The 14,314-nt window shown below is 44.0% G+C and overlaps 1 protein-coding gene across 1 annotated transcript in view; it reads left to right on the plus strand.

Annotated features, from left to right (window-relative positions):
* lrfn5b (leucine rich repeat and fibronectin type III domain containing 5b) overlaps positions 1–13,315 on the plus strand; it is a 62,530-nt gene extending 49,215 nt beyond the window's left edge. The window contains exons 3-6 of the mRNA XM_072440069.1: positions 645–819; positions 3,451–3,784; positions 11,536–11,836; positions 11,909–13,315. Coding sequence (XP_072296170.1) covers positions 645–819; positions 3,451–3,784; positions 11,536–11,836; positions 11,909–12,628 — 1,530 coding nt within the window. The 3' untranslated portion in view covers positions 12,629–13,315. The remainder of the gene's footprint in view (positions 1–644; positions 820–3,450; positions 3,785–11,535; positions 11,837–11,908) is intronic.
* The last annotated feature ends 999 nt before the right edge of the window (positions 13,316–14,314 follow it).

Consider the following 14,314-nt stretch of genomic DNA (forward strand, 5'->3'; position numbering starts at 1 on the left):
ATAAATTAGCCGTAGCCTTCACCGCAACCAAAACCAGAAGTGCTAAAAAGAGACAATACTGTGTAACATTTCTGGTTAATATGGCGATATCGACAGAGTACCCAGCGAACAATAGTCAATCCAATAAAAATGTGTTATAACGTGTCTTCAAACGTCTTAGTTGAGGTTTAATTATCAGACAAAAGTTGGGTAAGTTGGGGAAGGTGGATATGTTGGATAAGTTGGGTAAGTTGGATGTGTTGGATGTGTTGGGTACGTTGGGTAAGTTGGGAAAGATGGGTAAGTTGGATAAGTTGGGAAAGATGGGTAAGTTGGATAAGTTGGATAAGTTGGGAAAGATGGGTAAGTTGGGTAAGTTGGACGTGTTGGATGTGTTGGGTACGTTGGGTAAGTTGGGAAAGATGGGTAAGTTGGATAAGTTGGATAAGTTGGGTAAGTTGTCCAAATGATGACCTAAATGATTAACTACTGTAAACATCGAGTGGTTAAATAGTTACCTGCACTTTTCCACTGCACTTTTAACATGAACCATCCTCTATCTTGGTTCTCCTGACTGAGATCCTGGCCCGAGGTCTCGAGCGAGGTCCTGCTCTCTCTCGGTTCTGGTCCGTTTCTCTCTGAGCTTAACCCTCTGTCTCTCTCAGGAGCTGCGAGCTTTGGAGGGCCAGAGCGTGACCTTGCGCTGTAAGGCCCGAGGTGACCCCGACCCCGTGATTCACTGGATCGCCCCCGACGGTCGCCTCATGTCCAACTCGTCCCGCGCCAATGTCCACGCCGACGGGACGCTGGACATCCTCATCAGCACTGTCAAGGACTCAGGTCTGTGTCAAGCGCTCCCATGTGTCGAGATCTGTGCTGTTTTTAGGAGGGATTAGTATATTTCCCCATCGCAATTCCATCTGCTGCCAGTAGATGGAGTGCAAACACCGGATATTGATGATGGAACGCCTCACAAGTATAGGATCTTGCGTGGTTTTCAATACATTCATTATTTCAAGATCTAAAATGCCACAGTAAATCAAGTTTGACAGCCGATAACAATACAAATAATGCATCATATGTGTCCTTTAAGTCTTTTTAAACTATCTTTGACATCTTTTGTGTATGAAAGTCAAGTATTTTATATAAGAAGCAGCAGCGGGTTTCAAGGACGCCAGCCGCTTCTCGCAGAGGCGTGAAGCTGTTTACAACTGGCCGACAATAGCAGCAGCTGATGTCGAAGCTGGTTTTCTTTAACTGTAGCGAAGGCAGTTTGAGTCCTGACATCAGAAGACAAGTTTATTTGTAGAGCACGATGTGAACACGAAGTCAAAGCGCTTTACAGAAACCAAAACACAGATAACAATTATACAAATGACTTTAAAAGAGAAGAGTGTGCACAGAACAACCAAACAAAGCTCAGTCGGGCGAAGGTGAATGATCTTTAAAAACACAGAGGAGGTTTGAGGATGTCGGCCGCGGAGTAAGAAAACTGCACGTAAAACAAAACCGAGCACCCAGATTAAACATACCTTACAGCGCTATTCTCGGCGCGCGCGGTGTAAGATTATAATATTCTGCTTAGTTTCAAGGACCCTGGTCTGTTTGCGAGGTCCTCCTCCTTATTGACGGAGCAGAACGAGGTGTTTGCCACACGGGCTAAAGACGTGTGGTATTTGTGGACTGATGAAGTTTACAGCCGCTTGAATGATCGAAAACTTTTGTCGCCCTCAAGGACAAGGCTGTGTCTGGGGCGTCTCTTCTCACGTTATTTACTGGCCATATTTAATCTTCTGCCGAGTCTGAGCTGGGGCGAAGCGCAGGAAGGGCACTGATGACAATTTTACTGCACAAAAGCGAGTTGAGATGATGAGAACGCTGCACTGTCGCGTGGCGGGGTAACTTACAAGTCGAATGTCCTTTTCACACTCTCTACCTTATTTAGTGCCGTTCCGTTCCATTAGAGCCCAAAAATGTATCTTGAATTCAGTTTGTTTCAGTTAAACTTAAGTATCTGTAACTCATTGTCTTTAATGTTTTGCAGGGCACTTTGAATTCTCTCCAACGTGGTTTTTAACTTCAAATGGCGAATAAATGAATATCAAATGCAAAAAGAAATGCAGATAATCTAAGCTTTTGAAAATAGGTTAAATTCATATTAATCTATTCTAAACTAGTCATAAATTACTCAAAACAACAAAAAGAAACTGTGACCCGATGGGTAAACACATTACTTTTGAAATATGTTACTTTTTTCATGTGTTAAAGTAAAATCTGCTTTGCCCCAGCACAAAGACGGTGTAAAAGCAGCGCTCAGGGTGAAAATGAGACCGTCATGTGCCGTGCGCATCTAATTACAGAGCGTTTATAGCAGAACATGTGGGGTTAGCGTGCTGTTAGGTTTGCTCTCTGGCCTTCATCACAACTAATTAGGAGGCTCAGAACGCGTTAGCAAAAGTGAGAAACACTTTTAAATTAACTAATTCTGTTTTTAAGGCAGTAAAAATCAGGTACGGCACCTTTAATGAACATGCTTATTTAAATGTCCACTTTGTAACTTTTGGGGTGGGAGGTCCGTCATCTGCTTGTCTCCATGGAGATGTTACTGTTTGGCCTCGAATGTTTCACAATATGGCACTAAACGCATCGATCTTGTGTTTTTGAATGAAAAACAAGAAGGGGGAAAAAGACAGAGCCTTTTTACTGTCCTCTGTACGCCTCTCCATAGATCCGACCTGTAACTTGGCCCGGTGGTTCAATGCCATACTGTGGAACATTCCAGGAAAATAAATACAACCTCCAAAAAGACAAGCGCCACAAATTCTTGGAAATATGTCGGTGTAATCCCTCATTCGTCCAGGCGTGTTCCATAGTAGAAAAAGCTTCAACATAGAACTTAGAAAAAGCTTGTATTGACAATGACTCTTGGATGAGAGTCGAAACGTCTATTTTTTCAAACTGAGTCCAGATGACTACAACTGAAGCTTTTTCTACTAAAGCACCACAAAGTTACTCAAGTGCACCTTTAAATACAGTAGATCATCTGAAAATCTAAAATCGTTAAATGGAAAAAGCTGACATAAACATTACATGTTTTCTGATTGAACAATATTGTCTTCACTGCAAATTTCATAAATCGAATCAAGTTTATTCACTCAAATCTGGACCAAAAAAAAAAATCTGACTTTTCTACTAAATAAACACTAAATAAGTCAGATTTTTAAGCTTATTAAAAAAAAATCTTGATCAGTAACATTCCCTTACTGCACTGGCTGATCATTTAAACAAAGCTTAAAACAAGTGTATGTTTCTAGTTTTAAGAAGGTGAAATTTTTTCACCTTTAAAATTTCACAGAAACAAAAAGGCTAAAATTAATAAAATTTGTCAAGTTTACGTGATACGACACCCAACAAATACTTTTAATGTATACTATTTTCATATTTAACAGCGTTGTCTTCCGTGTCTTTCAGGCTCCTTCACGTGCGTCGCGTCCAACCCGGCGGGCGAGGCCCAGCAGACGGTGGACCTGGTCATCGACAAGCTACCGCACATCACCAACAGCACCGCCGTGGACCGGGAGCCTGACCCGGGGTCCTCCGACATCGCCACGGTGACCAAGACCGGATCGGAGCCGAGCAACGTGCCTCTGGGCAGCGCCAAGACCGGCCAGGAGAAGAAAGTGGTCATCGCCGAGGCCACGTCCTCCTCGGCGCTCGTCAAATTCAACTTCCAGCGGATCATACCGGGGATCAGGATGTTCCAGATCCAGTACAACGGGACGTACGACGATTCGCTGGTTTACAGGTGAGGAACCACCCGGAAGTGACATCACGCTTAGTCATCACGCGTAGGTCAGGGCCACGTCGAATTTGAACGAAATATCCAAACGCACGATCCTCAAATGGCGGATAGTGCTATTACTTGTTTGAGACCGCCTCCACAAACATGTTAATCCCTAAATATTCAAGTATTTTCAACTGACAACATTTGCATTTTCTGAGGCTCTATTGAAAAAATAAGAAGAGTAAATAATCATTAGTGACAGCCTTGATCAGCATTATTATTTATTTCAAACTGTGTACATTTACAAATGGAACAACAACGGAAACGGTAGAAAACGGATTAAAAAGATTAAAGTCCATGTCAAGGTTCTCCTGTTTTTATAATTATGACTTAGTTTGTTAGGATAGAACCTGTGCTGACTATTTATCACAGTTTTACTTCAGAAAAAAACAAAAAAAACATTAAAATGACAAGAAGTAGAGCTGAATCCCTCTGTGATGTCATCAACGTGCGACGTTCCGAAACAGTTTACACATAACTGACACACTTTTCGACAGTTTAAACCATAATTCAGCAAAATAAAGGTGTTATATGGTATTACCGTGTGTCAAATAACTGTTATAACTGTTGAGTCATTTATGTGGATGTTGGCTCTTGTTTACAGTCTGGTTGCTAGGTAACAGTTGTGAAATGACCTCTACTTATGCCATATTTGCTGCCAATGTCCAACGTGGAAGTACAATTATAAACTTTACCAAGATGGTCACAAACTGGGGACAAACATGCAAAATGTTTAGTAAAATCTGAAATACAATTGTGTTTGAGTCACACGTGTGTCTAAAGTGGAGGGGAAAAACACAACAAACCTTTAAAACCGACCTATTGAAATCGGTTCTTGTAGTTTCCAGACCTTTTGTACGTTATTTCACGTTGAGGGAGCAGAATATTCCGAACACTTTGTACAGAACAGGACAGCGAGAGAAACTGTCCATCTGTTTATTGTTGATGCACAAATATACTGGGGGCGCAGAGACTCTTGTAAATAAACATGTATCGCTGCCGCACCGAGCATCTTTTTAGCGTTAAAAGAGACACATAACTCGTTCCAAAAGTAAAAGCCGGTCTTCATTTCTAGATTCATTGCTCAACACGTGCTTTAAAGGTTAGAACGTCGTCAGGTAAAACGCCAGAGAGTTTAGTTACACAGTTTTATATGGAGCAGGTTTGGAGGACTTCTTTGGTTTTCAAACGGAATCCCTGTGTGATGTCATCAATGTGCGACACGCCATTGAGAACGCACACAGGCGACATGCGCAGGAGACTAAACAAAGACTTGGTCGGGCCTAAAAGAAAACTAGACCGGCGGGACGTGACGTGACTTCCTGTCCTCTGACTGACGTGCGAGGCAAACATGTTCAGGGCGTTGCATCTTGAAACCGTCCCGTTGGGAAACAAACGCCCTCCTTTAAGAGCAGGTGATATTACTGAGTCTTCTTCCTGTGTCCGCAAGTGAAGTGTGAAGTATTACAATGAATAATTCAGACTCAAGACGATTACCATAAAGTCATCTCTCCTTTCATATCCTGTGACTGCGTTACGTTTAAAGGAAATCTTTTATTTCTGTTTTGAGCGGGTATAAAATGGACAGCACACGCTTTTTAAACCGCAATTCTACATCTATTTATGCAAAAAGGAAGGAATATAGTGCACCAAAACCAGAATAATAAGGGATTAGTACATTTTCTAATACTATATAACTAATATAACTAATCCTAAAAACAAAATCTGAATAAATACCATTGCCAGCTGGGAAAAAAACGGTTGCAATTTATTCCTCCGTCTTACATCTGAACTGTAAATAAATCCAGTGAAAAAACATCCAGGACATTTAGTCGTGTGCAGATTCTTTCCGGGCATTAGCGTTTAGCATGTCGCTGTAACGTGTTTAGCATCACACACACTAATGGGCCGTGCCTGACCCTGTGTAATCCCCCCAAAGGCCGCGCGGATCGTTTACAGAGGGCTAAACCTTTAAAACAATTCCTCGACGCAATCTGCACCGGACACAGGCCAGAGACGAAGGAAAACGCGCGTCAGAGGCTGAAGCGCCACTCAAATCTGTTTACGTATGCTAAAGCCCCGAGAGTCTCTCATGTGGAGGGGGAACGGGACAGGCCTGTGTTCCCCGGTACCCATGTTAGGTACTGAAGAACATAGGTACTGGGAACATAGGTACTGAAGAACATAGGTACTGGGAACATAGGTACTGGGAACATAGGTACTGGGAACATAGGTACTGGGAACATAGGTACTGAAGAACATAGGTACTGAAGAACATAGGTACTGAAGAACATAGGTACTGGGAACATAGGTACTGAAGAACATAGGTACTGAAGAACATAGGTACTGGGAACATAGGTACTGGGAACATAGGTACTGGGAACATAGGTACTGGGAACATAGGTACAGGGGAACATAGGTACAGGGAACATAGGTACTGGGAACATAGGCACAGGGAACATATATAGGCACAGGGAACATAGGTACTGGGGAACATAGGTACTGGGAACATAAGTACAGGGAACATAGGTACTGGGAACATAGGTACTGAAGAACATAGGTACTGGGAACATAGGTACTGGGAACATAGGTACTGGGAACATAGGTACTGGGAACATAGGTACAGGGAACATAGGTACAGGGAACATAGGTACTGGGAACATAGGTACTGGGAACATAGGTACAGTGGAACATAGGTACTGGGAACATAGGTACAGGGGAACATAGGTACAGGGAACATAGGTACTGGGAACATAGGTACTGGGAACATAGGTACAGGGAACATAGGTACTGGGAACATAGGTACTGGGAACATAGGTACAGGGGAACATAGGTACTGGGAACATAGGTACAGGGAACATAGGTACTGGGAACATAGGTACTGGGAACATAGGCACAGGGAACATAGGTACTGGGAACATAGGTACAGGGAACATAGGTACTGGGAACATAGGTACTGGGAACATAGGTACTGGGAACATAGGCACAGGGAACATATATAGGCACAGGGAACATAGGTACTGGGGAACATAGGTACTGGGAACATAAGTACAGGGAACATAGGTACTGGGGAACATAGGTACTGAAGAACATAGGTACTGGGAACATAGGTACTGGGAACATAGGTACTGGGAACATAGGTACTGGGAACATAGGTACAGGGAACATAGGTACAGGGAACATAGGTACTGGGAACATAGGTACTGGGAACATAGGTACAGTGGAACATAGGTACTGGGAACATAGGTACAGGGGAACATAGGTACAGGGAACATAGGTACTGGGAACATAGGTACTGGGAACATAGGTACAGGGAACATAGGTACTGGGAACATAGGTACTGGGAACATAGGTACAGGGGAACATAGGTACTGGGAACATAGGTACAGGGAACATAGGTACTGGGAACATAGGTACTGGGAACATAGGCACAGGGAACATAGGTACTGGGAACATAGGTACAGGGAACATAGGTACTGGGAACATAGGTACTGAAGAACATAGGTACAGGGAACATAGGTACATCCGGAGAACCCGGAGAGAACCCACGGTAACACAGGGAGAACATGCAGGACAACCCATGATCTCCTTCTTGCGAGGCAAGTGCGCTAACCGCCTTTGCCACCGTGCACCCAGTCCTGGTTTAGTCCTGGTTTACTCCTGGTTTACTCCTGGTTTACTCCTGGTTTAGTCCTAGTTCAGTCCTGGTTTAGTCCCAGTTTAGTCCCGATTTAGTCCTGGTTTAGTCCTGGTTTAGTCCTAGTTTAGACCTGGTTTAGCCCTGGTTTACTCCTGGTTTAGTCCTTGTTTAGTCCTGGTTTAGTCTTGGTTTAGTCTTGGTTTAGTCCCGATTTAGTCCTGGTTTAGACCTGGTTTAGTCCTGGTTTAGTCCTAGTTCAGTCCTTGTTTGCTCCCGGTTTAGTTCCGGGTCAGTCCTGGTTAAGACCTGGTTTAGTCCTAATTTAGTCCTGGTTTAGACCTGGTTTAGTCCTTGTTTGCTCCTGGTTTAGTCCCGGTTTAGTCCCGATTTAGTCCTGGTTTAGATCTGGTTCAGACCTGGTTTAGATCTGGTTTAATCCTAGTTCAGTCCTTGTTTTCTCCCGGTTTAGTTCTGGGTCAGTCCTGGTTTAGTCCTAGTTTAGTCCTGGTTTAGTCCTGGTTTAGTCCTGGTTTAGTCCTGGTTTAGTCCTAGTTCAGTCCTTGTTTGCTCCTGGTTTAGTCCCGGTTTAGTCCCGATTTAGTCCTGGTTTAGTCCTGGTTTAGACCTGGTTTAGACCTGGTTTAGTCCTGGTTTAGTCCTAGTTCAGTCCTTGTTTGCTCCCGGTTTAGTTCCGGGTCAGTCCTGGTTTAGACCTGGTTTAGTCCTAATTTAGTCCTGGTTTAGTCTTGGTTTAGTCCTTGTTTAGTCCTGGTTTATTCTGGGTTCCATGTGTGACATATTTTCATCCTTTCCATTTTTAATCACTGATTTCATGATTTCAGTTTGCTCTTGCTCATCTTCTTAAAGCGTCTGTCGCGTCTCGATCTGTGATAAATGTGATCAAATCGTCGCACACGACTAAAAACAGCAGCGCTCAAAGTGTTTAAACCCGAGGTCCCGCGTCCCAACCTTTATCTGTCTAATGAGCGATGACGAGAGGAGCGCGCCCCAGACAGACTTAAGCCCCCTCGTGTCATTCCATTCAAACCAAACAATAAACCGCGTAATCAGATTAGCCTCCGCGCGCTAATCTACTGCACGTTACAGCTACAGGCGTGTCACGGATCTGCTTTACATGATCGCGAACACGGACTGTAGCGGGCGTCATGCGTGGAGCGGCTTCTGGAGTCGTTAAGTCGGTCGATGACGTCTCAGTCGACTAATTAGTTCAGATGATAAGATCTGATATGGGACAACAGCAACGATCTAGCAGAATATGAAGATTTGAAGAGTCTAGTCTAGTTTTTTATGTATAAATACGCCTTTAGTGCCTTAGTTTTTTATGTATAAATACGCCGTTAGTGCCTTAGTTTTTGATGTATAAATACGCCGTTAGTACCTTAGCTTTTTATGTATAAATACGCAGTTTCTTAGTACCTTCCTGTAGAAATACTTGCATGTACTCACGTCTCCACATGTACTTCTCTGAGCTTTTAGCCATCATAACATTGTCTCCAGGGCCGGCCCAAGCCTTCAGGGGGCCCTAAGCGAAAACATTTTTGGGGGCCCCTCACCACGTCATCAGAATCAGTTTTATTGCCATTGTCAGTAAACAATTCACATATGGGAACTTTCTTCAACGCAAACAAAGCGCACCAGAACGTCAGGGCATCTGTTTGCCAGTTAGTTTATTCTCAACACCTCACAAGCTCAAATATTGATAACTTAAATCCCACAATGCAACTTGGTATTCCGCTGACATCATCTTTACTCCCTGTACAAATAACACACATCCCAGATATGTTTTTGGGCGTATTTGTGGGCGTTAAGGGTCTACAGCCACATTAGCACATTAGTTTAAATTAATGAACAGGGGGGTCTGGGGGGCCCTCCCCCAGAAATTTTCAGACCTTTTTTGGGTCTTCTGCTGCATTTTCAGCCGGCTAAAGTAAGAGTAAAATGTTGAGGTTGTTATGCTATAAAATGATGATGTGATGAAACTGTGCCAGGAGAAAATGACTGAAGCCAGTTATTAATACATTAGTGTACTTAATTACTCAATACAGTATTGGCTATGAAAAATAATTATGGTCAAATTGATTCATTTTAACTGAAAATGTAAAAGTAATATATTGTTATCCTTACTAATTTATCTTTTACAGCTCCCAACTGTTCCTTCTTGCCAAAGTGACAAAACAAGTTATATTAAATTAAACAAATGGCATAAGCATTGCTTGATTAACAATTAACACTGATAAAACAGTGCAAACATGTTATTCCCAGAGAATGAACAGAACAAGAAGTGAAGGTCCAAAACTAGCTATAGTGAAGAGACTGTGTTTCTGCAACTTTGCCACTTTTATATAAAAATATATAGTATTATTCTATAACAGACATAATCATAATATGTCTGGTTATTTTTCACTATCAATTTATTATAATTTATAACAAATAGTCTAATGATGCTTTTTAAATAAATTGAAATGTTTTATTGCTCTATTAAAAGTGAATTACAATATAAATGTTTGTTCTGATCAGAACATCACACACTGGACTCCTGCATGAAACAATGATGCGATGTGATTGGCTGATGGACCTTACGTGCATAAACCTTTACGTTCCTCTTATTGCAAGTTAAGAAGTCAAAGTCAAACAGACATCACGAGTCACGATTGATCTCACACATGGTGATGTGAGAGAGAGAGACGCAAACTCAAACCCGCTCATCTCTGACTGAGGCTGCACAGGGGCCCGGGACAGGGGCCCGGGACAGGGGCCCGGGACAGGGGCCCGGGACAGGGGCCGCACACTGTTCACTCCAAAGTCTCACGTCAGAGGTTCTGGACGAGACAGCGCTCGTCCGGACCGGATCTCCGCCTCTAGTGACCGGGGCATAGAGGCCCCTCACCGGCCTCACCTGCAGCTAACACTACGGGGCTGGTGTAAATGTGAAGCTTATTATCTTTCATTCAGACATATTATTATGCGCGGTGCAGAGCTCTCGTCGCCTCCAGCCTGAGCGAACTAACGTGACAGAATCGTGTTGTTTCAAACAGCAGCATTAACCGTCTCTTTGTAAGAGAAGTTCAATACCTGGAGAGTGTTGTTGAGTTTGCAGTTTCTTTACATCGTCAAGAAGTTTCTTCTTTCGTTTTTCGGCTTCGGGGGAATATATTCCTCTGGACATGACATGAGGACCACGCAGGGACCACGTTGTGTTGTGTTTATGTTTTGCTCTCGATCTGCTCGCGCACAATCAGCGCAGGTTTGGTGTCTTGGTTGCCAGATTGTCATTACAAATAAATGCGGTTTGTGCGTTATGTTACCGCTGTGTGCGCTGCCGCGCCAGCAGCGCTACTACACTAGTGGCGCACGCTGCGCTTGCACTTCGCATAAAACGGGTTGCCAGATTGGGGGCCCTATTAAAGCCTCGGGGCCCTACGCGGCTGCTTAGTTCGCTTATAGGCTGGGCCGGCCCTGATTGTCTCTTCAACAAGCAGTTCTGTCATCAGACCGCGTTTTGGTGGTCACGTGTTTGTCTCTATAATGCCGTCCTGTGAAACATTCCAACATCTCCATGGAAACAAGCACACAGCGAACTCTCCGGCAGAACAATGAGTGCACAAGCTCAGGATTTGTGATAACGAACCAAAACTGTATTTGATACGATCTGTCATGGCTTTCAGCTTCTTGTTTCATGTGATGTTTGAGGAGGTGTTCCCGTTCAAAAGATATCATATTTTGTATTCAGTTGTTAATTGCCATGGCGATGTCACTGTGAATCCTGTATCTTTTCCGCTGCCATCGTTTCGTCAAAGGAAATGACTCTGATGTTACTCACATGTGGTCGAGTGGTCGTCAGGTGCCAAAACAGGCTTGAATATTCAGGGTTTGCCATGTTCAGAGGCAGCCAATTCCTCCAGTGGAAATCTAAGGCCTTTTGAGAATTGTTAAAAAGTAAATGAAAATGTGACTTTTCTGGAAACCTATTGAATGTGAATGAAGAGTTTGTTTGTCCATATAAATGTTTAGTTACAGTAAACCTAATGTTTGACCTGTGCCTCTCCCTCAGGATGATCCCTCCGAGCAGTAAGAACATCCTGGTGAATAACTTGGCGGCTGGAACTCAGTACGACCTGTGTGTTCTGGCCATTTACGACGACCAGGTGACATCACTGACCGCCACGCGAGTCATCGGCTGCGTCCACTTCAGCACCGAGCCGCAGTATCTGCGCTGCCACTTCATGCAGTCGCAGTTTCTGGGCGGCACCATCGTGGTCATCATCGGAGGGATCATTGTGGCCTCTGTTCTGGCCTTCATCATCTTCCTCATTGTGCGTTACCGTGTGTGTAACCATGGAGACGTAGACAAGGTCTGTTTGAAACAAGCGGTTGATAAGTGAAATGATTGAACTTGTCTGATCCTTGTGCTGCTGCGTCCTCAGGCTCTGGAGATGGGGGACATCCGCTCGCTCAGCAGTGACGGGCAGCTGCAGGGCTGTGGACTCCCCAAGTCTGTGTCCAAACAGGCGCTGCGCCCCGAGAAGAACGACAAGGAGTGTCTGCGAGTGGCCCTGCCCCCTCCAGAGCCGGTCAAACAGAGGCCGGCTGTGGTCGCCCCGAAGCCTTCTGCTGTTGCTCCCTCTAAGCCTTCCTCCATTGTCCTGTCCAAACAGTCCTCCGTGGCCCCGCTGAAGCCCACGGTGCCGGACTGCACCGTCTCCTCATCTGCGGCGAGTCACAGCTGGCACCCGGCGTCTCCCGGCGCTCCGCGGCTCAAGCGCTCGGCGCCCAAACCCTCAGAGCCTCTGGAGCTGGATAACATGAACCGGAACAACTCCTCCGAGCTGAAGAGGGCGCCGCTGCTGGCCCCCACTGCTGTGGGACAGTCCCTCAAATGGACTGGACCGCCCAGGGGCCCGCGGCCTCACCAGCAACAGTACATGACTGTGCCTGCAGGGGGCGTGAGGGTGCACCGCAGACACTCTCTGAATGCAGACTCCTACACAGACCGTTGCTATGTGGCGTACGCCAAAGCAGGAGGCAGCCTGCGCTCCAAACGCAGCCTGTCCATGAGCGGAGATCTGCCCCAGATCAACTCAAACAGTCAGCGCGGCCACAGCTCGCGCTCCAGGTCCGAGTGGCTTCTGGAGAGCACGCTATGATCCCCTGGGCCCCCCCTGGGCCCCTCAAGACTGGGCTGAGGAGCGCTGTAGGGTTTAAAGGAATGTTTCTCTTTTGTTTTCTACATAATAACCTAAAATCTTCTTTATAATGATCTAAAGGCACAGCAATGTATAAATCGACTCCATGTAAGCAGTTTGTGAGCCCTGTATATCTGGACTGGCTGTATTATAGACCCTCCTCTTCAGGACAGACTCTCCAGCTCTCCTCACGGCGCTGGCGTCTTAAAAACCTGCCGCTGGTTTGGGACTCTGCTTCCATCCCAGAGGCGAAACAGAATGTAGAGACAGCGCCCCCTATCCACACACAGTACAATGCAGCATTTTGTGGCACAGCCTGATACTGCCCTCCGGTTTGACCCAGACGTTTTATCACGTAATTACATAAAGTTCTTCTGTCGCCTCCGATTTGAACAGCACAACTCCCAAAAACCTGACAGGAGCAGAATGGTATTCGCGGATCAGATCTGCAGACTCGAGACTTAAACGTTATTTTCCATATTTTTTACTTATAACTTCATCTCGTCGCCGATGACAACCATTGTAAATGAAGTCGTCGCTGTAAGAGGAACGATAATCACATGACATGGACACGGGACATTGGCTCTTGATTTCGCTGTTGTTTCTGTTCGGTGTTTACCAGTATAAATAAAAGAGTGGTAAAAGGGAGCTGTGAGATTATTAAAAATGTAAAGAATAATACATTTGATTCTCATACATACATCAACACAGACAGTTCAAATCACATATTTTGTCTGAGCTCCCTTATTTCAACCGACTTCAAGCTTATCAGACTTATTTTGAGATATTTCTGGCAATTTATACCCTCTCGGTTTAAAAAGCCAGGGTAATTACAGTATTTAGTTTGACTTGTGCTCTTACTTCACTAAAGGCAATGGGTCTAAGTCAAGAAAAGTGACCAAACCTTCAGATATGATTTGTTTTTGGTCATTTTTGTGTCCAGAATCTGTCCAATATCGAATGTGTCCCATATCATTAAAGTGACATAAGACAGGTTTGTACAGTTTTCTAATTTTGACTTTATTTGGTGTGTTTATACATGTTGTACATATACATTATAGTTTTACACCAATCGAGCAGGTATTTGTGGACAAAAAGTTGAAGATTCTGTAGAAAATGACAGGAAGTGACATCACACCAGGGACACTTAATCCAGTCAAAGTTCCTGCAGAATTTACACAAAGAAACAATTCTTTGACTCTAAACGTTAATTCAACAAAATAAAGTCCCTCTCATATATTTGTATTTGTAAAAACATTGGGTAATTTCCTAGTGTGATGTCATCAATTACAAACAGGAAGTGGAATTATGAACCTAAAAAATGTCCTGTGATTCTGTGATGACATAATTATAACTTTTTGCAAAATTAGAAATATATTTATCTTAACTACATTTTAGCTTAATGAGTAGTTTGACCTGTAGGGGGCACTTTAACTCGTGAATGCAATTATAAATACATTTTACATGAAAACTTTTGCTCAAGTAGTAAATGTAGTACTTTTACTCTTACTTGAGTCATTATTTGTGTCAGCTTTTGCTTCTACTCGAGTAAAATTATCATAAGAAGAAGCGTTATTCCACACTACTCGCCTTTGTGCACCTAAATGAGTCAGAACCACGACTAAAATCAAGTATTCTATTTAAAAC

This window comes from Eucyclogobius newberryi, unplaced genomic scaffold (genome assembly GCF_026437365.1).
Source record: "Eucyclogobius newberryi isolate DKJ021-1_F unplaced genomic scaffold, fEucNew1.0.hap1 SCAF_1, whole genome shotgun sequence".
Classification (NCBI taxonomy): domain Eukaryota; kingdom Metazoa; phylum Chordata; class Actinopteri; order Gobiiformes; family Gobiidae; genus Eucyclogobius; species Eucyclogobius newberryi.